General features: G+C 30.6%; 3 protein-coding genes and 1 pseudogene across 13 annotated transcripts; 3 read left to right on the plus strand and 1 right to left on the minus strand.

Annotated features, from left to right (window-relative positions):
* Positions 1–8,723: 8,723 nt before the first annotated feature.
* On the plus strand, positions 8,724–9,717 carry LOC139823045 (uncharacterized; annotated as a pseudogene).
* A 276-nt stretch (positions 9,718–9,993) lies between these two features.
* Positions 9,994–12,514, minus strand: LOC139823044 (uncharacterized). Its single transcript, XM_071795314.1, has 4 exons — positions 12,269–12,514; positions 12,103–12,180; positions 11,881–12,020; positions 9,994–11,788 (listed from the first exon to the last, which is right to left on the minus strand). The coding sequence occupies exons 1-4, from the start codon at positions 12,393–12,395 to the stop codon at positions 11,081–11,083; spliced, it is 1,053 nt and encodes a 350-aa protein (XP_071651415.1). The 5' UTR covers positions 12,396–12,514; the 3' UTR covers positions 9,994–11,080.
* A 558-nt stretch (positions 12,515–13,072) lies between these two features.
* LOC139822941 (uncharacterized) lies at positions 13,073–16,334 on the plus strand. The gene is made up of 5 exons (XM_071795143.1): positions 13,073–13,204; positions 13,804–13,860; positions 14,221–14,383; positions 14,555–14,626; positions 14,739–16,334. The coding sequence occupies exons 1-5, from the start codon at positions 13,088–13,090 to the stop codon at positions 14,942–14,944; spliced, it is 615 nt and encodes a 204-aa protein (XP_071651244.1). The 5' UTR covers positions 13,073–13,087; the 3' UTR covers positions 14,945–16,334.
* Positions 16,335–17,376: 1,042 nt separating this feature from the next.
* Positions 17,377–21,390, plus strand: LOC139822878 (mitochondrial fission regulator 2). Of its 11 annotated transcripts, none has more exons than XM_071795036.1 (6): positions 17,377–17,529; positions 17,649–17,857; positions 18,928–19,109; positions 19,196–19,314; positions 19,378–19,651; positions 20,158–21,390. In XM_071795036.1, the coding sequence occupies exons 3-6, from the start codon at positions 18,928–18,930 to the stop codon at positions 20,303–20,305; spliced, it is 723 nt and encodes a 240-aa protein (XP_071651137.1). In that variant the 5' UTR covers positions 17,377–17,529; positions 17,649–17,857; the 3' UTR covers positions 20,306–21,390. The 11 variants fall into 11 exon arrangements, with proteins under 11 accessions (XP_071651137.1, XP_071651138.1, XP_071651139.1 ...); XM_071795037.1 differs by lacking the exon at positions 17,377–17,529 and adding an exon at positions 18,596–18,633 and having other exon boundaries at positions 17,536–17,857; XM_071795038.1 differs by lacking the exon at positions 17,377–17,529 and having other exon boundaries at positions 17,536–17,857; positions 19,196–19,332; positions 19,405–19,651.
* Positions 21,391–25,175: the final 3,785 nt, after the last annotated feature.

Below are 25,175 nucleotides of genomic sequence, written 5' to 3' on the forward strand. Positions count from 1 at the left end.
GAGGCGCTCTACCGTCTTGTCCGGACAGGCTTCGGATGATTTGGAAGATGAGAAGCTGGTCCTTCGCCGAGACACACTCGGTGAAGACAGAGAATGCCGGAGGCGCTCTACCTTCGTATCCGGACGGCTTCGGGTGATTCAGATAGGAGCGAAAAACTGGTCGCTAGCCGAGACACACTCGGCGAAGACAGAGAATGCCGGAGGCGCTCTACCTTACGTTCGGATTAGCTTTCGTGCGGGAATTCAGGATCGGTGTTGTCTGGAAGACGGATGATCGGGAATCGCGCTCTGTGCCAGCGACGCCGGGTTTTTATACGCGTCGCGGCGGCGTCGCGGCGTGGTGGGGGTAGCGACGGCGATCGCGAGCGCCGGGCCGGTGCGGCGGAACGATCGGGGATCGCGGCGCCCCGACGCCGTGATCGCGTTCGGCGGTCTTCGGCCGCCTTCGGCACCGCTCGGCGCGGTGAGGCGGTTGCCGCGTTTAAGTCCATGCGCGGACTTCCTAACGTATGAGATGATTAAAAAATATGCTGGGCACATCGTGCCCGTTCTTCACCCCCGCGGGTGGTCGGCGGGGTGGTCTCGGCGTGGTGTTCCTGCCGGAACGATGTATGTTTGGGGGTGCATCGTTACATCTTAATTATTGTATTGTTAAAACTAAACAAGAATTAACAGATATAAACAAATCGTTGTGCAACGCATTGAAATAAACTTGCTGAAAAATTTGTTAAAAATTTTCCATCTATGCGTACGAATGTGTTACCTCACGAATAAATTTTACTAACCTTGTTGGAAAACTACAGTTCATAGAGGATACTTCCTGAACATCGTTGTCACTGTTGGTTGGTTCCTGGCAACGATTACTGAAAAAACATAGAAAATAATGTTACAATTAATGTACACCAAACTTATAGTGATGACATATGGGAAAAGACCTGTGCACATTGCATTTCAAAAGAATCAAAATATCTTTAAATGGCTCACTTGAGTCGAATGTATATTACACAACTGTAGGAATTACATTACTTATTGTGGAAAAAAATAACTTGAATACAAGATATATCCTCAAAATGTGGTATACACTTGTATCTTAATACATACCTAGTAGATACTGATGTTAATGTTTCATGGCAACTCGTTGAGTCTATCATCAACAGATCTAAATCTTGTAAGTGCTCAGTGACTCCTGCGGGGGATGGTACTGGGGTCGAAGATCGTATCGGAATATTAGTGCTCGTGGATGGGCAAACCAAATGAAACTCCCGCCTGATCACATTCATATTATCTTCTTCACGAGATGCTCTAAAAGAAGGAAAAAGTTATTGTAATTTCATATACCGGGTGTCTCAGACCACCCGTATCACCCGATTTATTCGTAAACGCAACATTTTAGAGAAAAATGTTCCAGACCAAAGTTGTATGGTTTCAAGGGGTACATAAAATGGTGTCATTAGTTTCACCTTAAATAGTTGCTTGAAGGTCACGTAAAAGTCACCTTCAATTTTTTAAATAGAATTACCTACTTTTTATTGCATATTCTTGTAGCTCATTTCGAGGGCTTTCCAAAACACTATAAGAAAGTATTTTTTCATTAAGAACTTTTGGAATTATAAGGCTTGAAAGTTGTAGTATTTTGACATAAAATACAAAATATTTTGTAAAACACCAAGTTTTCGGTAATATTACCTTAATACTTTTATGCACAGAATAATGAGACGAATCAATTGGTATAAAAAAAGCATAGTTCCTTTAAGAAAAAATATGTAATTTGCAACACGCATCTGCATACTTTTTCTTAAAAGCAACTATGTCTTTTGAAAATTCAAAATTCATTTGTTAAAATACTAGAACTTTCAAGCCTTATAATTTCAAAAGTTCTTAATAAAAAAATACTTTCTTATAGTGTTTTGGAAAGCCCTCGAGATAAGCTACAAGAATATGCAATAAAAAATAGGTGATTTTATTTAAAAAATTGAAAGTGACCTTTACGTGACCTTCAAGCAACTATTTAAGGTGAAACTAATAACACCATCTTATGTACCCCTTGAAACCATACAACTTTGGTCTAAAACATTTTTCTCTAAAATGTTGCGTTTACGAATAAATCGGGTGATACGGGTGGTCTGAGACACCCGGTATATATTACAGAAAGACTACAATTGCTAGCTTTGTAATTTTAATAAATATCAGAGCAATGAAAATGATTGTTATATCTCGTCTAATAAATTCATAAATAATATATTATAGTACTATATATTATTAACGATATGGAGCTATGGTTAAAAAAGGACTATATTGATTTTTCCTTGTTAACTTACTGTTTATTTAATGGCAGTAGATACAATGTAGGTACAGCGGATGGCAAAAGACTCCGCCTTTTTGAAATCTTTTCTGCCGCAGCTCTCTTCCTCTTCGGCTGAACAAATGACTCTGGCGTAAAGTGCATTGAACAAATTCTTGCTGTAATAACAAAAAATCGTAATGTATTTTGTTGATGTATGAACATCACCTTTAATTTACTTAAATAAGCATAAACATTTACATATATTATACTACAATTTATTAATTAGCATTATATTTATTATTATTAAGACTTATCGTTCACCGTATTGGAAGGAAGGACAACTTCTCCGATATTTTTGTACCATCCTTCACGCATGATTTGGTTTTCCGGTATTTTGTGGAAACTGACTTTCTCCGGAGTACATGTTGTATTGGTGTTTTTACAATTTTTTACAATACACCGCACCATTTTTGCGTTCTCCAAGCTCCTCAAATCAATTTTCAAAATTAAACAAACGTTGTCTAGTAAGTGGAGGTTGAAAATACACACAGACACTTTGCCTGAAAGAGACAGACGACGACAGAGGAGTACGAGATACACACCGCGATTCACGTGCAAGATAGACGCTACTAGTACAGTAGTCCCAAACTTCCAACGCTAAACATTTTGTTTCTCACAGTTGCCCACCCTGGGTTTTTCGGTGACAATCACCTTGAAAAGGGGCGTGGTTTACGAGTTCTGAGCACACCATGTATATTTCCACCATGGTAAGTAGTTATTATTATCCAATCTTCGAGAATCTTTTTGCAGAAGCGTAAATTAATTGAAATAATTGAATTTTTTTAAAGCTAATTTCCCTTATTGAAGAACTGGTAATGAACGGACATGCTGAACGAGTAGCATGGGACCAGATGAAGAAACACTTGAATCCATCTGTACATAAGAGTTGTCAAGAAACTCTACAATTTTCACGCATAATCCGTGATTCTTACTCAGTATGGACTAGAGTTTAATACAATCGCCATTGATGATCCCCTTTAATCGCGTCAAAATTGATTATTTCGCTTTTTTACCTCGTTTTTTACTCATGTTGTAAAATAGTTTTTTCGATTGTGTAGAATATTTATATTTAGAAAGAAAGAAATTTATAAAGATTGCTATATTGATCGTAGAGTAGAGAAAACAATAACTTTACATTTTACAAAGTAGTGTCACATTTAAACTAGAATATTTGTATCAAATAACTCAGACGAATTAGGAAATTTGTTTCTACATGACTAATATCTATTTCTGATTGGGGACGATCGAGAACTCATTGAAATAATTTAATTTCTTTTTACATTTAAATTTAGGTCACCGTAGATTAAAATTGTTACTTTAGAAGTTATTGTTAAATGGTGCATTTTATTAAACATCTCGTGTTATTTTTTCAAATTATTTAAAGGTTGCTAATTCATTTAAAGATTCGTCTTTTGAACATTTTTTTCAGTAACTTGTATTCCGCACTTCACTGTCGTGGCATAAAATTATTTTATGTTTCAAAAGATGGAGACTAAGCTTTCGAATTAATCCAGATGTACGCATATATACTGTATATATTTGATTAATAAGTAATTTATCTGAGACTATTTATTTATTATTGAAAAAATTAATAATTATTTTTCACTAATTATTAATTTTTAAATAAATAGTTATTTATTTTTTATAAACTATCTATTAGTTATTTTAATAATAAAGAATTTATTTCTACTAATTACCAGTTTATAAAAAAAATTAATTCATATTTACCTAAATACTAACTTTCACAAATTAGATATTTTTCTCTGACAAATTACCAATTCTTTTAAGTAATCTACACTTCTCACAAAAATAAAAGGAATACTAAATTTATCTTTAAAAATAGGCAAACTTCAAGCAGCTGTAACTTTGTTAAAAATGAACAAAATTTAAATTTAAAAAAAGGATTTTAAAGCTTGAAATTTCTACTTTCAATTTTTTAGTTTCTGTGAGTTTGGTAATTTTTACATAGAAAACTACGAGCTGAACAAAATAGAAAATTTTTCTTTCACTTTGTGGACCTGTCATGTTTACAAAAAAAATCCGCGAAAATTTTCGACTTTTTAACGTAAAAGCTTGAAGTTTTTCTTGCAAAATTTTTTTTTAAAAATTTTTCTACAATTTTTTGTTACTAATTTATCGCGAATTGAACAAGAAATAAGCTTTTTGAAATCATCGTATTGCAATTCAAAAAACAGATTCTTAAAGCTGAAACTTTGCTCTATTGAACGGTATAATTGCCAAATTTTTTAAAATAACGTAGATATGATACAAATTGATGAAAATAATGTAAAAATTAGCGATTTTTATCTTTTTCATTTTGACCCAGAAAACAATTGTACAGAACAACAACGCAGACACGTAGAAACATTTTTAAAAGAAGATTTTGGAAGGAAAACTTCAAGCTTTTACATTAGGAAGTTGAAAATTTTCGCAGATTATTTTTGCACGTGACAGGCCTACAAAGTGAGAGAAACATTTTCTATTTTGTCCAGCTCGTAGTTTTCTATATGCAAGTTACCAAACTTACAGAAACTAAAAAATAATAGTAACCTTTCGAAAGTAAAGGTTTTAAGCTTGAAATTTAAATTTTATTCATTTTTAACAAAGTTACAGCTCCTTGAATTTTGCCTATTTTTAAAGATAAATTTAGTGTTCCTTCAATTTTTGTGAGAAATGTATAATTTACTTTTACTTAAATATTATTAATTTTTATGTATTTGTTGTTATTGCTAATTTTGTGAATAATTAAAAAATAAAAAATAAAAATGTTTTGCAGATCCCCTTGCTTAACACTACAAAATAGGTGATATCAGTACAAAATTACCTTTTTCAAAAAAGGTAAAAAAAAGTGCCAAGTACACGCAATGTATTTTGTAAATTCAAAAATCTAACCTAAGTGGTAGCTTTATATTTTTTTCATAAAATTATATTATCTAACTTAACTCAAATGACATGTATTTAAAAAAAAAAGATGTAAAATCTTTAATTTCTTCTTCACAAAATTATATTACCTAACTTAACTCAAGTGACATGTATCTAACCTAAGTGGTAGCTTTATATCTTTCTCACAAAATTATATTACCTAACTTAACACAAGTGACATGTATTTCAAAAAAAAGATGTGAAATCTTTATTTTCTTCTTCACAAAATTATATTACCTAACTTAACTCAAGTGACATGTATTTCAAAAAAAGATGTAAAATCTTTAAATTAAATTGCGCCAATTGTAAAGAGAATATGTATATTGCTTTGAAAGATAATTGTTATGCAACTACTTTAAAGAAATAAAACCCAAGTGGTATCTTCGTATTCCTATTCAAGGGTCTTCCTATTCTAAACCCAAGTGATAATAGCTTCTTAATTCTCTTTAACAAATTTTTAATATTACAAAGAATCATTTTAATTACAAAGAATTAAAGAAGTAACAGTACAAAATAAAAATATTTAATTAAAACAAAATAAATAAATTTTTCTTGTAAAAAAACTTGGCGCTTATATATGTTCTTATAGAGACAAAATTTATATATATATATATATATATATATATATATAGTGGTTAGGTTATTTATTTGCAGGTTGAAGCATTAGGCTTAATTGAGTTTCTGAAATAACAGTGGAGTTTATTAATTAACAAATTGCCTTAGCCTAAGTACATATCTGTAAGGTGATCCCTTACCTGAAATAACAGAAACGACATTTAAAGCCTTTACTTGTGCAATATTCCTTTACGCTAATCGTGCGACCAGAGCTTAATATCGCCACGTGTTTCTGTCGCTCTTCACTGATATCGTCACAAATTGCTTTACCGACAAACCTTAAGAGTGCGTACTATAGCAGTGACCGGAAAGTCGTATACTGGCTTTACATATATATAATTGCATTATATAATATAATCACCCACACAGCAAAATATATCTGAGATATAATCAGATATCTATACACACCTACAATTTCAAGTCAAATCTGAGATATCTTATTTTCAGATATTCACAGAATATCTATATCATTACTCGATATCACATTATATCTTTGAAAAAGATATCTTGGAAACATTTACATATAAATATATGGCCGGTTCAAAACACAGGTTTTATTATATACATATTTTATAAAGATCAACTCAAGTTTATTCGTAACCAATAAAACAATCTATGCAGCATCTTAAGATAAACTTTAGACGATCTTAAATATGTAAGATCTTTTGATTATGAATACCGACCTATATTATTTATTTATTTATTTTAACACAGGTTGTATTTTTGACCAAACTGACATTTATTCTTACGTTAACTCGACGTTTCGACACTGGTTTTGTGTCTTTATCAAGAGATTTCTATATTGTTCGCAAATTGCATTAGCCACTCACAAAGTTCTTGCCGTTTTAACGCCCTATTGCTCCGGAAGCGAAAATTAAACTTTATATTGTAAATGTGCGGCGGTAACACACCGTATTTCCTACAACGGATTAAAAAAGTGAGCTGTTGGCTCACTCTGCAGATCCTGTTTCTTGTGTTGATCCATGACTTCAGTAAAATTGTGTTGTTATGTCCATAATTCTTCGTGATGTTCCCGAAAAATCCATGCCTCATCCAAATCACCATTATCGAGGTCAGTGGTGTGTAACAGGATCTGCAGAGTGAGCCAACAGCTCACTTTTTTAATCCGTTGTAGGAAATACGGTGTGTTACCGCCGCACATTTACAATATGAAATTTAATTTTCGCTTCCAGAGCAATAGGGCGTTAAAACGGCAAGAACTTTGTGAGTGGCTAATGCAATTTGTGAACAATATAGAAATTTCTTGATAAGGACACAAAACCAGTGTCGAAACGTCGAGTTAACGTAAGAATAAATGTCAGTTTGGTCAAAAATACAACCTGTGTTAATTTTTCACTGACAAAGCAAAGAATTTTGGAAAATTATTTATTTTACTTGATCATATATCCCGGAAAGCATATATTGCACACATATATTATATTTATTTGATACTAGCATCTACACGAACACTTATTCTCTTTGGTCTTTATTTCTCACTTAAGGTAGTTCGATGATGAACGACTTTTGCCAAAAGTGATAGGTTTTATTTTTTATATCGAAAGAAGGAACTCTCTCCTGAATCGATTAAGCCCAGAAAGATAATTCACCGTCCCGTTCTCAAGATATTTAATTTCAAAATTAGGTGATTTTAACATTGGTCTAATAGGAAAAGAGATATTTTCCTATGAATAACACGAGTTTGCGAAAAATCTTTTGCCAAAAATGTCCGAACAATATATATCGATAGAAAGAGGACACTGTGAGGAAGCCTATAGTTGAAGGTGAACACGTACGATCCACCGTACAGTTTTTTTTAAATTAATAATTAAAGTTTGGTTTCCGGTGCTCAAGCGCTGATTTTCACAACTCGAGCGTGGCGACGTGGCAACGCCGCACGCTGGGATCGTCGGCGTAAGGTTAGGTGCACGTTAGGTGTGAGTGAGCGCAAAGACAAACAAGTGTACCAACCGCACGAACTGTTTGGCGTTGCCAAGTCGCTGCCCTCATCTCGTACATGAGGGCAGCGAGGAAAATTGTTTATGTAAAAAATTACATGCACCTTGTGGCGAAATTACTGTAGTTCAGTAAATCGCCATAATAACGCAATAATTCAATCGAAATAATCTCCGAAGTAGAGCACTCAAGAGTTGGCACAAGTTGAAAATTAGTCAAGCGACGCATTAACACACACTTCATTTTAATCTATTTCAGGCAAAATATTATTCTACAACGTAAAAATTACTTACTAATGGTCTTTTTACGTCGTTACGAAGCTTTGCAATGCATTATCCTATTTTTTTATGATCATATAAATGATTTGATAAAAAAATCATAAACATTGTTGTGACTTCGGCCCTTCATCATCGAACTACCTTAGGGTGCTTTCCAGCAAGGAGACACAGAAAGACACTGTGTCACACAATTGAACACAGTGTAAGGGTGCTTACTGGAACAATCTAATTTTCGATGTACTCACTAGTTTGCGCTGATGTAAGCTTTTTTCTTCTAGATCTTAACCTTACTTATGAATCATCACTACTGTATCATTATAAGGTTATATTACATCGTACACTTTGGCATAAATCAGCAGTTTCTTATTTTTTAATATATTGTAAATATATTAAAAATATATTGTCATTGTAAATATTGTAAGTGTAAATATTGTCTATAGTCAGTGTAAATATTGTAAGATATTGGATATTGGCAAATTAATCATTTATTGTAAGTAATTATATAAAAAAAAGGTTATATTTAATATTATATATAATAAATGTTACATAAATTATAAACATAATTCTAAAGCACTTTTATGAAAATTTTATAATCTTTTTTACAGATGAATATTAAGAAACATAAAATAATTATTCAATTGATGAAAACTGTAAATAATGAGAGTTCATCGAGTGATGAATTAAGTATACTCAACAGCAGTACAAGTAGTAGTAGTACATTTTCAAATAATGAAGAGGAAAATGAAGATGTATTATTATTCCCTTTGCTTAATAATTTGATGAATGGTCGGAAAAGACATCGCGTTGAAGATTATCTTCGAGTTGTTGATTCTTGGACAGACCAGGAATTTAAAGAACATTTACGTTTAAATCGATGTACAGCATTGATTTTAATTGAAGAATTGAAAGTCTCGCATTATATTCCATCACATTCATTTGGCGTTAAATTAATATTGGCTAAACTTAGTTTTTTAATTTTTTTTGTGGTATATTGCGAACACAGAACCACTTCGAACAATGTCTGATAGATTTAATGTTTCAATTTCTTCTGTTTTTAGAGTTCTTCGACGAATTATAGCTTGGCTTTTAACAAAAAAAGATATAATTATAAAATGGCCACAAGAAAATGAGATTATAATGGTATGTGAAAAATTTAACAAAAAACAAGGAATTCGTAATGTTTTAGGAGCGATAGATTCGACTCACATTCAAATTCTGAAACCTAGCAGTAATGCACGTAATTATTGTAATCGAAAAAAATTTTTTTCAATAAATTTACAAGCTGTTGTAGATGCAGATATGCTTTTCACTAATATATATTGCGGTGAACCTGGTTCGCTTCATGACGCGCGGGTCTTCCGAAGATCATCTTTATATGAAACAGCTAGTATGGATAAAGAAATGTTATTTCCTGGCCAAACATTTCTATTAGGTGATTCGGCATATCCATGTTTACAATGGCTTGTTCCACCGTTTCGAGATAACGGGCATTTGTCACCTCAACAGAGGGAATTGAATTTTATGCATTCATCTACACGAATAGTTGTCGAAAGAGCGTTCGGGCAATTAAAAGGGCGTTTTCGTCGCATTAAATTCTTTACTGAATATCGTGACATATCTTTCATTACTAATACAGTAGTTGCGGCTTGTATACTACATAATTATTGCATTGATAAAAATGATTTATATGATTTTTCTGAATATGTCGACGATTTTATAAACATTGAAAATAATAACGAAGAACTTAATAATTTTAATCAAGAACTAGACCGCAGGATGCAGTTGTTTAATGAGATATTTCCTATAAACTAAAAAAATAACAGTCATAATTACAATAATTTATTACTTAATATTTGTATAGCTTACAAAAATTGGATTTTTTTTTAATAAATTAAAATACATGTTTTCTAATAATATTATTTTTATATATTTCTTTGTAATAACAACTTATAGTAACATTTATGCTTATTTGTATTTTATCAATTTACTTTACCGCTATTATCACAATAATAAACACTTTATATGTGCGTCCCATACTCACTTTCTCTATTAACAATTTAGTTAACAGTTTATATGTCATACTATATATTTTCAGTACTAAAAATAAGTATGAAAACACATCTTATATGTAAAGATTTCTTATATCTAAAATACTCAATATGTAATTATTTTTAAACTTTATAATCATTTAGTTATAGTTTTAACTTTAATTATTTAAATGTTAGATTCATGAAAATAAAAAATTACAGTTTTCATTTTTTTTTACGCCAAAAATAAAATTATATTACTGTATGTTTATTTATTTGGAATCATATATTTTGTTAGAATACTACTGTAGATATATTAAATAAATGAGCAAATACATAAGTCAAATAAAAATTATTAAACTTAAAAAAAACAAAACTTTGGCGTTACATATTTTAAAATAACAGTTTTTAAAATAAAAATTATATTAATATTTTTTTATCCATACAGTAAAAGAAATAATTAACTCCTTCGTTGGCATTGACGCAAAAGTGCGTCAACCTTTTTTTCCTATAACTTGCTTCGATTTGGCATCCAAGTCTTACACGGGGGTTTTTGGGGTCGCTGATTACGAATCTGAATTCAAAATTTGCAAATTCAAAATGGCGGATCCAAAATGGCGAATAAAAATGCAAAAAATTACTTAATTGGGATGAAATTTGCCATTTTGAATTTTCGAATTTTAAGTTCAGATTCGTAATCAGGGGCCCTCAAAAACCCCAGAGTACAAATTTTCAGGATAAAAAATTTTCCTGCCATTTTTGGCACTTTTTGTCGAATTCTCTCTGCCAACGAAGGGGTTAAGTATAAATTTATATAATATATAAATTACATACAAAAAATAACGAATTTGTATATAGAATAATATGCAATTTACATTTAAATTTATATTTTACTGTATGAATAATTATAATTGCACAAAAACTGTGTAAGTTTTTAAAAATTATTCAGAATCTGAAATTTCACTTTTAATTAATTTTTTTAAAAGTTTGTATTTTTCTTTTTTTATTTCCATTAGTTGTGCATGTCTATTTTCTTTTTCTCTTAATTTTGCTGCAAAATATTCTTTTTGTTGTTCAATTTCCTTTTCTTTTAAAGTAATACGTTTTTTTTTTAATTTTAATATTTCTTTTTTTTGCTCAAAAGTTGCTGCATGTTTTTCATCGTTGAGTTTGTCACGTTCAGTTTTCGTTTTTATATATTCCAACCATTGGTTTTCAATTTCAACTTTTGTCTTTGCTATATTAGATCCAGTTCCGTGCAATGGACGTTTCCTTTTATTTGATGCAGGACTTTGTATTTCACTGTCACTGGATGTAGTCATTTGTACATTTTCATTGGAACATCTTGTTAATAAAGTGTTAGCATTTTTTGAAGTCAGTAAAGTGTTAGCATTTTTTGAAGTTATTGTTGAAGACTTATTTGAATCACGTTTTTGTGCGGATGAAGATGAAGACTTTTTTAAATAAGCCAAATTGGATGAAACAGTATGACTTGCAGCAGCATTTCCTTGTTGGCCAAAGATCTCATCTAGTTGATTGTACCATTCAAAGGTCATTGGACTTCTTCCTGATTTACAGTTATTATCAACGCATTCCTTGTATTTTTTTATTAGAGAGTTCATTTTCCAACGAACCTGATCTGTAGTCATCTAAAATATAAAGTTATTATTTATGTATGAGTTTATAATTATATAGAATTTATGACAATCTAAAAAATTTTGCACTCTCTAATATTTTATACCTGTATTCCAAAATTTTCTTGTAAATCAGTAGAGATAGCTTCCCATGTTTTAGTTTTTCTTTTTGGATGATCGAGCATTTCTATTTTCATTTCATAAAGACTGAGAAGTGCTAACGTAGTATTTTTATCCCAGACTGCAGCTATAAAAAATGAACAAATTATATTAAACAATAAAATTCATTATTAAAGTTCTATATCTCTTTAAAAGAAACATAACCTTACGTTGTTTATTTACATGTGTGTTACATGTTTCCGTAGATAAATTTTCATTTATAGATGCACTTTTATCGCAGGTAGCAACTATAAAAAATGTACAAATTATATTATACACATATTAAACAAATAAAATTGAATATTAAAGTTTTATTTATCTAAAATTTATGCTTACGTTGTTCATTATCACTTTGTACAAATAAATTATTTTCTTCATCCATAAAAATTTGTTTTTCAATAAAACATGCATGATTTGCGGCTTCATCAAGTAATACATTTTCCTCACAATATTTGCACTTCATTTTCTTTATTTTCTAATTTAGCAAAATTAATTACAGAACTACACAAAATGACATTTAGATAGTTATATATATAATAACAGAAAGTATTTTTTTATCTCCAGGGTTGTAAATATTAAAATTTTAAAAGTTACTGAAATTGGTAATCCTGATTTACGACACAACATCTCGACTTTGCTTCTTAGCTGTGTCAAGTTGTGTCGTATTGTGTCGTTGTAGGAAAGCACTTATGTCGACACTGTGTCGCACTGTGTCGTCTGTGTTGCTTGCTGGAAAGCACCCTTAATCGCCACGTTCAGGAAACACAACTGTTGATTGGTTCTTACACTTAGATCCGGAGAAGAACCAAAGTTAAGAACCAATCATATTAAAGAATCACTGACCACTCACTCAACAGTTGTTTCCTGAATGCGGCCAATGTTAAATAGAGGGAGAATGATATATATGCATATGTCATGTGTTGGGATTGATCACATAAGCGGGAAACACAGACTTTTGCATAACGCATAATGCATAAGCATAAGAAAATTGATTGGTCTATTTCCTTATGCACACGTATATGGACCAATCAATTTTCTTATGCTTACGCATTATGCGTTGTGCAGAAGTGTGTGCGCCCCGCTTTAGGGCTGTGACGTAATCACACATGCGCATGACGGGCGACTGTTGACTCCTCCATGTGTGTCCATGTGCCAATGCTGTCCGTTTTCGCTAGTCCTTACACCATGGTCCTAGTCACGTTTCAACAGTCACGTCGGCAATATTCGTGCATCAGACTCCCTATATCATCGACTTTTTATATTACAATTGATGTAAGTATTACTGCGTAATTTACAAAATAATAAATTGTGGTATATAAAACTATAGTCTGATCTGGCTTCCAAGATGCTGCCGCGTCCTTCATGAATTTAATTCCGACGTTCCGCCTATGAAAAACATGACATCAGATTAAGCATTTTACTACATCATGAAAGTTTAAAATATCAAAAAATATAGCCGTAATGAAACAAAATTCTTTACTAGTTATCAATATATCGTGAATATTAAAATCTTATCGTTTATTGGTCTGTTGATAAAAGCTAACCTAACATAACCATAACTTAATGGCTCGTCTACAATAGCCGCAACAGTATGCAGTAAGACGTAAGCAGTAAGCTGTTGACTAATGGGATTTTTACAATTCAAGAATAATCGACTGTGGTTGGTCAATAGCTTATACTACTCACGTTTTACTGCCATGCATACTTTTACGGCTATTGTAGACGAGCTATAATTGTAATGCAATTACCTATCATTATATTTGTTATATTGGAATTGCTTGAAAATGCATCTCATTGAAAGAAATTTCTATCACATTCTTTACACAATCAATTTCATGTTGACGTTCTTAAATGTATTAATGATGTGCCAGTCTTTAGCAGAATTTGACAACAAGTTGAAAACTGACAAAGCTTACAGAAGTAAAGTGGTGAGTATTAACAAAGGAAATATATATATATCTCTCTCTGTGCGTGTGTGTGTGTGCGTGCGTGCGTGTGTGTGTGTGTGTGTGTGTGTGTGTGTGTGTGTGTGTGTGTGTGTGTGTATCTCATATATGGAATTTCTTATTCACAAAACAAAAAATACTATTAAAAATATTATAGAAGTAAAATTCTGCTACTTTGTGTTTAATTTCCTCATGTGTTTTAAAATATGTATAAGCATTTTATTCTAAATGCTAATTCGTGTGGTTTATTGTACAATTTACTGTGTAATTAATTACATATTTCTGATTTTTAATACTCTGTACATTTAACTAATATTGTTTTCACACTCTCCCTTTTTTCAGATTTTGCATCTATCTACAATAGGTGGAAAAAATTCCAAAAAAATCACGATGGCAATCATGGGAAGAATCATCCATTGCACTCTTACAACAAAATACAGTTGGAAAGGGGGGAAAGGCAAACGACAATTTTGTCTTTTTAATGGATTGCTGACTGCCGTCATTTGTAAGCTTGCAAGTTATTTTATTATTTATAATTTTTACTTTGTGTCATTAAGAGCATCGTGATTACCAAATCTTATGTATACAGCTGTATGTTTTGTAAGGCAAACTTTTAAGATAGTGATATAGCTCATCGTTTTTTCTTTTTTGATTATGTTTATTCTTATCTGTGTAGGTGCAACTAGGCATACTAAACATATAGATACAGTGGTTGCACCTGATGCTACTGAAGAAGGTGTTATTACAGGTATCAAAGAATTTCTTCGTCAGTCAATTGGCCGAGCTAAAACATAAGTAACTTACTGTATTAATCTCGTTTTTTGTTTATGTTAATTCTAATTTCTTTTTATTCTTGACAGATGGGAAGCAAAGCAACATAATGAAAGAAACCCAGATCTTCATGAACATGTCTGAAACGGAAGAAACCTCTATTTTGAATGAAAGTGGTGAACAAAGTGAAGCTTCTTTAACTGATGTGGAAGATGACAGTAACAAGCACCTTCCCGATATTAATAATAAAAAACTAGTTCCTTATGTCAAAGACTCAGATGATTATTCATCATAGTAGCCTATAATGTCATTAAAAAAGAATTGACAAATGTAGTATTGCGCTTTATGCGATTATTAGAAGTAATATTTTTATTTTTCCTCACAGTAATACTACAGAATATAAAAAAGATTTTAGTTATATATAATGCATTGTAATATGCTTTGCACTATACAACATTATTAATTTTAATTTTGTTTTTTCATGTGACTAAAGTTTATTATCATATTATATAATATGCTGTGATATTAAAATGTATAAGAGATAGATATAATTATATATTTTTTAAAAATGAAAATTAATCTGCCAACACACAATAATTAAAACCAGGAATCTTTATTCAATCGACGTAATTGGCGAAATAACGCTTAATCACGACGTTTCGACCCGGGGGTTTTGGGTCCTTCTCAAGTGTCTTGTAACAAAAAATTTGGTAACGCCGGAATTAGTTAGAATTCTAACAAAAATATAACAGAAACAATTAAATGTCCTACCTATAAACTGGCATGGAACCATAGCTCTCGCGTAAATATCTCAGGAATACGAGGATTTTGACCGAAAAAGTCATATGTCAAAAGCTATAAAAACCTCTCCATTAGTGGTCGTTAAAGAGTAAAATTAACAATTAAAAAGTATAGAGTGATGAGAGTAATTACATGTTCGGTATCGTAGAGCGTCTTGATGTGAATTTCATAACGTTAAGATGCGTAATGTATAAATTCGGAAATAGTTAAACGGAGCCACACCGCGGGAAGGTGACGAACGGTCGGGAGCGAGCAAGCAACTGACAAGATTAATAAATGTACATTGTTATAAAGTTAAAAGACTAAACATAGCGGGTTTATATACAAGAGATGACTTTGTCGTATATTGGATTTAGGTTTTTGGTATCTTTTTACAAGTTGATGGTATTCGCTTTTTACATAAAAAATCCGTTTAACTATTTCCGAATTTATACATTACGCATCTTAACGTTATGAAATTCACATCAAGGCGCTCTACGATACCGAACATGAAATTAATCATCACTCTATACTTTTTAATTGTTAATTTTACTCTTTAACTACAACTAATGGAGAGGTTTTTATAGCTTTTGACATATGACTTTTTCGGTCAAAATCCTCGTATTTCTGAGATGTTCACGCGAGAGCTATGGTTTCATGCCAGTTTATAGGTAGGACATTTAATTGTTTCCGTTATATTTTTGTTAGAATTCTAACTAATTCCGGCGTTACCGAATTTTTTGTTACAAGACACTTGAGAAGGACCCAAAACCCCCGGGTCGAAACGTCGTGATTAAGCGTTATTGTTACTCGCCAATTGCGTCGATTGAATAAAGATTCCTGGTTTTTATATATTTTTTGTAAACTGTTTTATTGTTATTAAAATAATTTTTTGTAAAGAACAACTTTTCTATGACACCTGACATTTATTCCTTAATATTGTATATAATTTAATACTAGATACAATAATATTAAATATTATACTATACTGTATATATTATATATAACATATGTTTTTAATGAGGTATAGATATCCGATACATATCCAGAATCAGATATCATATCTGAAGATGAAATTATCATGGCTTTTCGCGATCTTGGAGATGTCTTTGAGATATTCTCATGATATCTTGCACAATCAGATATTCCGTCATTGAGATATCTTCTAGATATCTTAGAGATGCATATATATTTATATATAATTATATATAATCTTTTTTCCCGGGTATTTTCCATTTCTTATATGATCATATATAATCATATATCTACTAATATAAACTAATATAAACAAATAAGAGGTTTTTTCCCGGGATTATATATATTTAAATATATTTTAAATTTTTATTATGTGGAATAATATGAAAGGAATCGATTGTTGTAAAAAAAGAAACAGAAAACATTATTGTAAAAAATTTGATTGCATTTTACAGATCCATTTAATTTTGCAAAATTGCAAATGCAAAAATTATTATTATTATTCGCTTCCTTTCATTATTCTACGTATAAAAGTATGAAGGTAAAATTATAGAAAAGTGAATTATACTTCACGAGATATTTCCTATTTATATTAAAAATATTGTAACAAAATTTTAAATATTTCAAGAAATTTTTAATAGAAGAGGGCTGTATTATAGTGTTTTAAAAACGATAAGATCTATACAACTTTTATCTAAAAAAAAATCAAGTTTTATTTAAGAAATTAGTCTCCTTTAAAATTTCTTGAAAATGACGACATGTGTTATGGCACGACTCACATTGGAATCATATGTCCCCCTTTAAACCAAACAACTTTCGTCTGAAGCATTTCTTTCTAGAATCACAAATAAAAAAGTTTTTGGGGGTAATCGATTAAAATGGGACACCCTGTATATAATATTTTTTTTCTCGGGAGTCTGTATTCTTGTACTGGTGAAATTTTGTACTATCCTCGCTGGTTTTCGTGCAGCCCCATCCAAGTCCAGTGCAGTTACAAAGAACAAACCTCTCACTAGTTCTAGTGCAGCCACATCTAGTTCCAGTGCAGTTGCAAGGAACAAACCTTAGGTTAATTGCATCGCTTGCACTTTTCCATAACCTCTTTTCGCGGGCTGGAGTATATACGTAAGAAGCACATATGCATTTTATTATATACGAATGGGGGAACGCGGATAAAAGTCATAAAATGAATTATACGGTAAGAGACGCATGAAGTAACTATCAAATATTGAATATTCTGTCAGAGCTCCAAGCATACGGATTTTTATTATGGCAACTTGTCGATCGTGCTGGCGTCAGATCAATGTAACAAAACTATTTTAACTGCGAATTTTGGACCTGAACCTGATACACGTTATCGGTTATTTGCGTCGCATTACGATCTCACGCTGTTATTTCTGCCCCGAATTCCTGCCGAGAGTTTTGATGTAGATCGCAGTAATTAATTACAAAGGTAAGAAACTTTATCTGGAAAGAGTCAAATTCGTCAGAACAGATTTTGAAAGTATTTGTTAAAAATTTTGTCAATAGATGCAAGCAAAAATATAACAGAACATAATGGTAGATTGACTGCAGAAATTGAGCAAAAAATGTCGTTTCGTGACCTTTTAAATAGGCATTCCATGAAATAACGAATTCTGTTCGATTTCTTCCAATAATCTACTGTTGAATTATGTTGACAGACTCTGTCGGCAAAACACGAGTTTAATGCATAGATGAAACTGAATCTGTTGCGATATCTGAGCAAATCTACTAGTAATCTGTATCATACTGTGGGCAGTTTGCTTACTGATTATATCTCAATGTGTTCACTGATTGTATAATAAAGCGAAACTCGCTTCTATCATGCTTTATTAACCATAAACAAATATAACATGGAAATTTCTGAATAAGCAATCAAAATGCATTTATATGTATCAGTAAAATCAATATAAAGTAAAAATGTGAAGTCAATAATTTTGTGTACATTTACTAATATAAGTTTATACGTATATTAACTTTATCAGTAAAAAATTTAAAAGACACGAAAATGAGATTCTGCCATTATGTTCTGTTAGCAGATTTTGTTATATTTTTGTTGATACTCTATCGAGACAAAATTTGTAGCAGACATTTTTAAAATCTACTCTCAACAGATTTGACTATACAGGTTATTTTTCATATATTATGATTACACATATTAAATTTGCAGACATGTAGAAGTTGCAGATATAACAATGCATTATAAATGTAAATATACCTACGTAGTTGATTATCTTACCAGTACACATTATCTTATAATATTTTAATATTGTCAATAATATAATTGTAATTTAGAAAATAAATATTTGTTATATCTCTATGTATAGAAACGATAGAAACTATTATTTGTTGTATATTATATGTTTGTATATTATAGGCTTACGACAAAATTTAGCAATAACATCTTAGATTTTGGGTATTTGCTTCTGTTTTTATTTTATACATCTTGGAATAACACTTTATTGTATCAAAATTATAAAAATTAATTTTCTTTTTTTATAGATGGGCGACATTAAATATTATGGAAAAAGGAGAAGTATTGTAAGGAGGATTGGATCTTTTTTACCATTAAAGCCTCCACCAAAAATATATGTCAGTGTGACACCGTTACATTTGATGACAAATTCAATGATTAACGAGGAAACTAGTAGCAATTATGTTGATACGAATGGATATCCAATGAGGTCAGCACCTTATTCTGTCAAGTTACAATTAGACATATACATATTTATTCTGCAATATTGTTTTGAAAAATTGAGTTTGATGACAGCTTTTCTGGCAGCAGGCCAGATCTGTTGGAGCCAATTAGTTTTGGATCTGAAGTACGATTGCTCGCATTAGAGCAAGAATTACAAGAGCTTAGGGAACAAATTTCGACAATTGTAAAAAGTAATAAACTGTCTAAATGTATGTAAAACATATATTTCGTTATGCTCAAAGATATCCGAGAAGACTTGAAAATTTATGTTTGTTTTGTAGATGCGTCTGTCGCGTCTCTGCCCAATGGAGCAGATGATATGAAGTCTGTGCCATCTCCACCTCCACCGCCACCGCCATTTCCGCTTCCACTTCCACTTCTGCCACCCACAACACCGCATATCGCGAGAAGGGCTAGTTTGCAAGATCACAAAATTGAAGATCGGAAGAAGATTCCATCGAGTGTACAGAAATTTACGGGTGATATGCTGAAGGATATCGATAGTGTAAAATTGAGACCAGTTGTGAGGTAATTGAGATTAATGTTTTTAGGCACAACTCAAAATTTCTGGTCTTTTATCATATATTAATTATACAAATAAATTTGTATTAAACAAAAGTTGAAGTAGATTGTTTTATATATTATAACTTGCATTAGAATAAACTTTATGGATGAAATATCTCTTTTTATTCACGAATTAATAAATAATTATAAATTTAGATTAATCGACTTTAAAGACTATTTACACTAAAAATCCAAGATAAATAATCTAATATAGATTGAATCATACGTTGTTTAGTAAAGACGCTTAAAAAAGTGTTTTTACATGCACTAGCGATATATTGTTCAGTCTATTTCTATTGAATGTGATTGCATATAAAAAAATTATCTTACTCTCAGCGTCAAAAAGGCATGATTTCTTGTTTGTGAAACCATAATCCAACATCTAATAGTGATTATGCTAGAAAGACCGGGAAACTCTTACAACTCTTGGAAAATAAAATAAAACAGTACTGTGTATTGATGTTTTATAGGTCTCCAGGTGGACATCCTATACGGGTAAAACGTGAGAATAGTCCATGCAATGATTTGCAGGAAATTTTGCGAAGACGCTACATTGCAATGCAATCTCCCGATAGCAGGAATTCATCAGCTAACTTAGCCATGGACGGTTCATTTTGAATGAATTAAAAAACAAATTGTCCATATATGAAAATACTTTTGAATATTTTCACTGTATGTACATTTATATGAAATTTAGGACTCTTACAATAAGAAAATATGATCTGTTATACGTTTGATTTATCATAGATATGTTATGTTTGAATTTTTTGCATTTTGCATTAGCTGATTTATACCGAGAAACATAAACCAAAGATCAGTTTGCTGCACCAATGTGACGTCGCTCAGGATAAAATTTTTTTCAAATCGAGAAATTGCAATAACAATGTTTTCAATAAGTTTGAAGAAAGCCATTTTAGTTTGTGTTTATGATTAAAGTTAAATTATTTTAATATTGTATATACGAAGTCTGCCAAAAAAATAATGAGATTAAATTACTGTTGATTAAATCTGTAGCGTACAATGTGGCAACACTGACAAATCGTAACCACACAGAACGTAAAGTGTAGTTCTGTAAAAGTTCCTATAAAAGCAGTACAAGTTTCGACTTGTTCAGTTACGTTCATGTGTCATTATAACGTTTTTACACGAAAGTGTGTATTAGTAGATGTTGTCACCGTTTTCATTATGGAGGAATAAAAGATTGAAAAAAAATATGCGATAAAGTTTTGTGTTAAATTGAAAAAAATCGCCACGGATTGTTATAAAAAATTAAAAAAACATTTGATGATTATGTTTTATTACCGTGCTCAGGTTTTTCAATGCCAGGTGTTTTCAGTTAGCTGCTAGTGGGTCATATTTTGGAGAGAACCATTATAATCGCATTACTTTTCTGGCAGACCTCGTAAGGCTGTTATGATATTAAAGTTTCATGTAGGGCTAGGTGATTTGGTTCGAAGGTTCCGATATTTGAACTTCGAAGCCTCGAAAGAATTCGAAGCTTTGAAGTTAACTTCGAACCTTCGAAATTCAAGATGTCTTTGAAACTTTGAAGCTTTGAAGTTGTCAAAAGTAACAGCCCTAGTTTTATGTCAATGACTTTTCTTACAAAATCTAGCTATAATAACTCTAATGTCTGAAATAAAAAATATATTATTTTCATGATAGTTTGTAACAAAATAGAATATACAGTTTCTGTTACTATTTATGCAGAGTGGACCATTTTTATGCCCCCACTTAAATGTCTTTTTTCTATGTCTTTTACAAAAAAATGTTTCGTACAAAAGTTGTTTGACCTTAAGGGTGACACAAGACAGTGATATCAATTTGTTTGCAGATACTGCTACTGTTGAGAAATTCACTAATTATTACTTTTCTTAAATAGAAACCGATCTTCTTTGTTTTATACAAGTTGTAGGTCTCGTCGAGAAAAATCTAACCATATGTATTAGAACAGCAAATTGAGAGTTATCTCGCCAGTAAGTGAAAAGAATTCAGCTTAGGTGTATTTTATTCGACCCAACTGGCCAACAATATGTATTAGGTTTTCTTAATTTTTCCACGAATCACACAATTTTTTAAATTTTGGATTATTAGTGTTCCACATATATGTCAAGAAGTAGAAAATCCCTTGAAGGCTTTTTCGATTACGTTTGATAAAATTTATTATTGTCAATGGAAACTTGATCGAGCATTTGCGCTAATATTACAAATATTTATAGTGAAAAGTAAGGGAATTTGAAGAAGCACCCGAATAGTGAAAAAAAAACAATTAGAGAATCACAGTCCAAAACATCAACTTCACAGAAAGTAGAAAAACTTTATGCTTGATATTATTTTTGTAGTTAACTGATCAGATACGTAGATTTTACGGACAGAGAAATATACGTGAGGATAGAAAACAACCTACGAAAGTGCATTAAACCTCATATCATAAGTACCTCTCGACATGTTTGCGGAACACTAATATTCCAAAATTAAAAAATTGTGTAACTAATGGAAAAAGCAAGAAAACCCTAAATCAATACATATGGTTGGATTTGTCTTAACAAGACCTACAACTTTTGTTTAAAAAAGAAAATCGGTTTCTGTTTAAGAAAAGTGATGATTAGTGAATTTCTCGAAAGTGACACCATCTGTGAACTAATTAATATTGCTGTCTTGTCTCTCTTAAGGTCAAACAACTTTTTATGCGAAAGATTTTCTTGTAAAAAGTGTAGAAAAAAAATATTTAGATGGGAACATTAAATCGGCCCATTCTATATATTATTAGGATATAAATAAATTGTGGTATATAAATGGGAAGTTTTGATTACTAATTGCGCGTAAAAATGAGATAAATTTCAATTTAATTTACAGATATTAATATTACGATTATTTATAATTTTATTTGATTAATAGTATTATGATATAATTTTTTACATCTTACAAGTAATACGTAATAAATATTACGAGTTTCAGTAGTATAAATGTATTGTAAGTTTGGCATATAAATTTTATTTTAAAGAATATTCTATTAATTTTTTTTTGATCTTTAAATATGTTTGTAATGTAAATTTAGGATTTACCCATGACCTAAAACATACTAGTACACGTGCAAAGATTGTTTAATTTATCTTGGCACTTTTATATGCATGATGTCACTAATATTTTACGTCAATACTTAAAGGATCAAATCCAGCAGATTAATCATTTCTTGCACCCAAAAAGATATTTCGAAAAACTATTAGTTATTATAACATTTAATTATTAATAATTATAATATTATTAATAATTATAATATTAGTTATATTATAATATATTATATATTATAATGTAGTAATTATAATATATGTTATATCATAATATATAACTGTTAGTTATTATAATATTAGTCACAGTTAAAGGAATTATCTTATATTCTTTGTAATTAGTTATTGTAACATCGAAATTATTTGTGGAGGAAGATTGTTCGAGTAACAATGCATATCTTTACATCAAGAGAATACCATGGTATGAATCGTACATCCCACATTGCTTTATATGTATAAAGAGTATTGCATATATGGAGAGGTCTGTGTAGACCAAAGTAACTCCTGTTTTTTTTCCATGAATTACATTTAACTTAATCTTTGAAACAAATTTTTTTTTATTTTTAAATCGTGAATAACATTCATATAAAAATATATTAAACTTTTAGCAAAATTGATGATATTTTCTTAAAAGAGAAAGAGAATATCACATTAATAAAAATCACAGAAATAGAATAACAAGAACAAAATCACAACTATAATGTCTATATAACATCTATATAACAAGATACAATAAACTTCAAGAATATATTTGGGAGTTGTTTTTATGTTTCATAAATTGATATACATATAATATACAGAACGTATTAAGTTATTTATTAATGTAATTTCCTAAAAATTGACAGTTTTGTGGGATACAGTTCATCCAAGACTGCAGATCTGTAATACAACATTTCTTAATTTTTTGAAAAGGTTTTTGAAGCTGGTTTCATTATGTTATTAAATTTTCTTTCTTTTAGTTATGTTGTAGATAATTTATAAAAAAGACTTCTTTCGTCAAGTTTATTTAATCTAAAATATTGGTGCAACTGAGCTATAATATTAAAGCACAATAAGATTCCAGCATAATTGACAAGTTATTGATTTTCTAGAAAATTTGAAGTTATTTTATATAACAAAAAGAGAAGGCAAGTTATTTGTAAATTATATTTAGTAATGGCAACTCTATCAATATTATTTTAATAAATTTTAAACTCCACCAGTATCTCGAAATACTAAGGGAACTCCAAAAAAATATATGTACTAATGTCAGGATGTGTATGGATATCAGGATTTAGTGCAAACTGTATATCTCTTAAACTTGACGATATAGAAAAAAATGTTTCAGATAAAAATTTATGGTTTAAGGACAGGATATGATTGTGTTAATGGTTTAACCTTTTTTAAATGAAATTATATGATTCCTTTACATAATTATGTAAAATTATACACATAATTATGTAAAAAATATGAAATTGCATGTTGCACAACTTTTTAAATAGCAACTATTTTCTTTTTATCAATTAATTAATAAATGGTACGAAATGTATTAAGATACAAAGGTACAAAAAAATGTGTGAATACTTTACAAAATTTTTACGATTTTATATCAAAATGCTAGAATAAAATATAAAGTATTTCATAAACTATGGATTTTTAATGATTTTACGTGAACACTTTTATATGCAGAATAACTAGAGAAATCATATTAATACGATTTTCTATACGATTCTCTATTAATACGATAATTTCGTAAAGTATTAACACATTTTTTTGTACCTTTGTACGTTTATACTTTAATACTTTTCGAACCTTTTATTAACTAAGAAAGAAAAATACATAGTTGCTATTTAAAAAGTTATGCAACATACAATTTCATTTTTTTTTAACAATTACATATTTTCTTTACACCTTCTTATTTTATGCATAAAAGTATTACGATCATTAAAATATGAATAGTTTATGAGATATTTTACATTTTATATTTATAAAATATGCTACAATAAAGTATCTATAAAATATCTGGTAAATTATTAATTTTTGGACAACTACACGGTAATTATGCATATTAAGACCCCACTCGCCAATGACCTTGACCTTGACATAAGTTGTCAAGGTTATGACCCTGAGTAACCTTGACTTCGAAAAAAGTGGCGGTCACGATTCGTTCAAAAGTTACGAAGCATTAAAGTTTTCGCTTTGCAAAATTAGTTGTATATCGCCACAAATATTCACACAGATGATCGACTAACTCATCTTGTTTAATACCACCTCTACATAAACAAGCTCGTAAAGCACGCCACGAACCCATATGACAACTCGTTTCGTGTGGAAAGTATATGCGTGGAGGCAGTAGGTTCCGCTTCCCTGCGGTCACATGGGTTTGTGGCGTGCTTTACGAGCTTTTTTATTGTATATCGCCACAAATATTCACACAGATG

This window comes from Temnothorax longispinosus, chromosome 12 (genome assembly GCF_030848805.1).
Source record: "Temnothorax longispinosus isolate EJ_2023e chromosome 12, Tlon_JGU_v1, whole genome shotgun sequence".
In the NCBI taxonomy this organism is placed as follows: domain Eukaryota; kingdom Metazoa; phylum Arthropoda; class Insecta; order Hymenoptera; family Formicidae; genus Temnothorax; species Temnothorax longispinosus.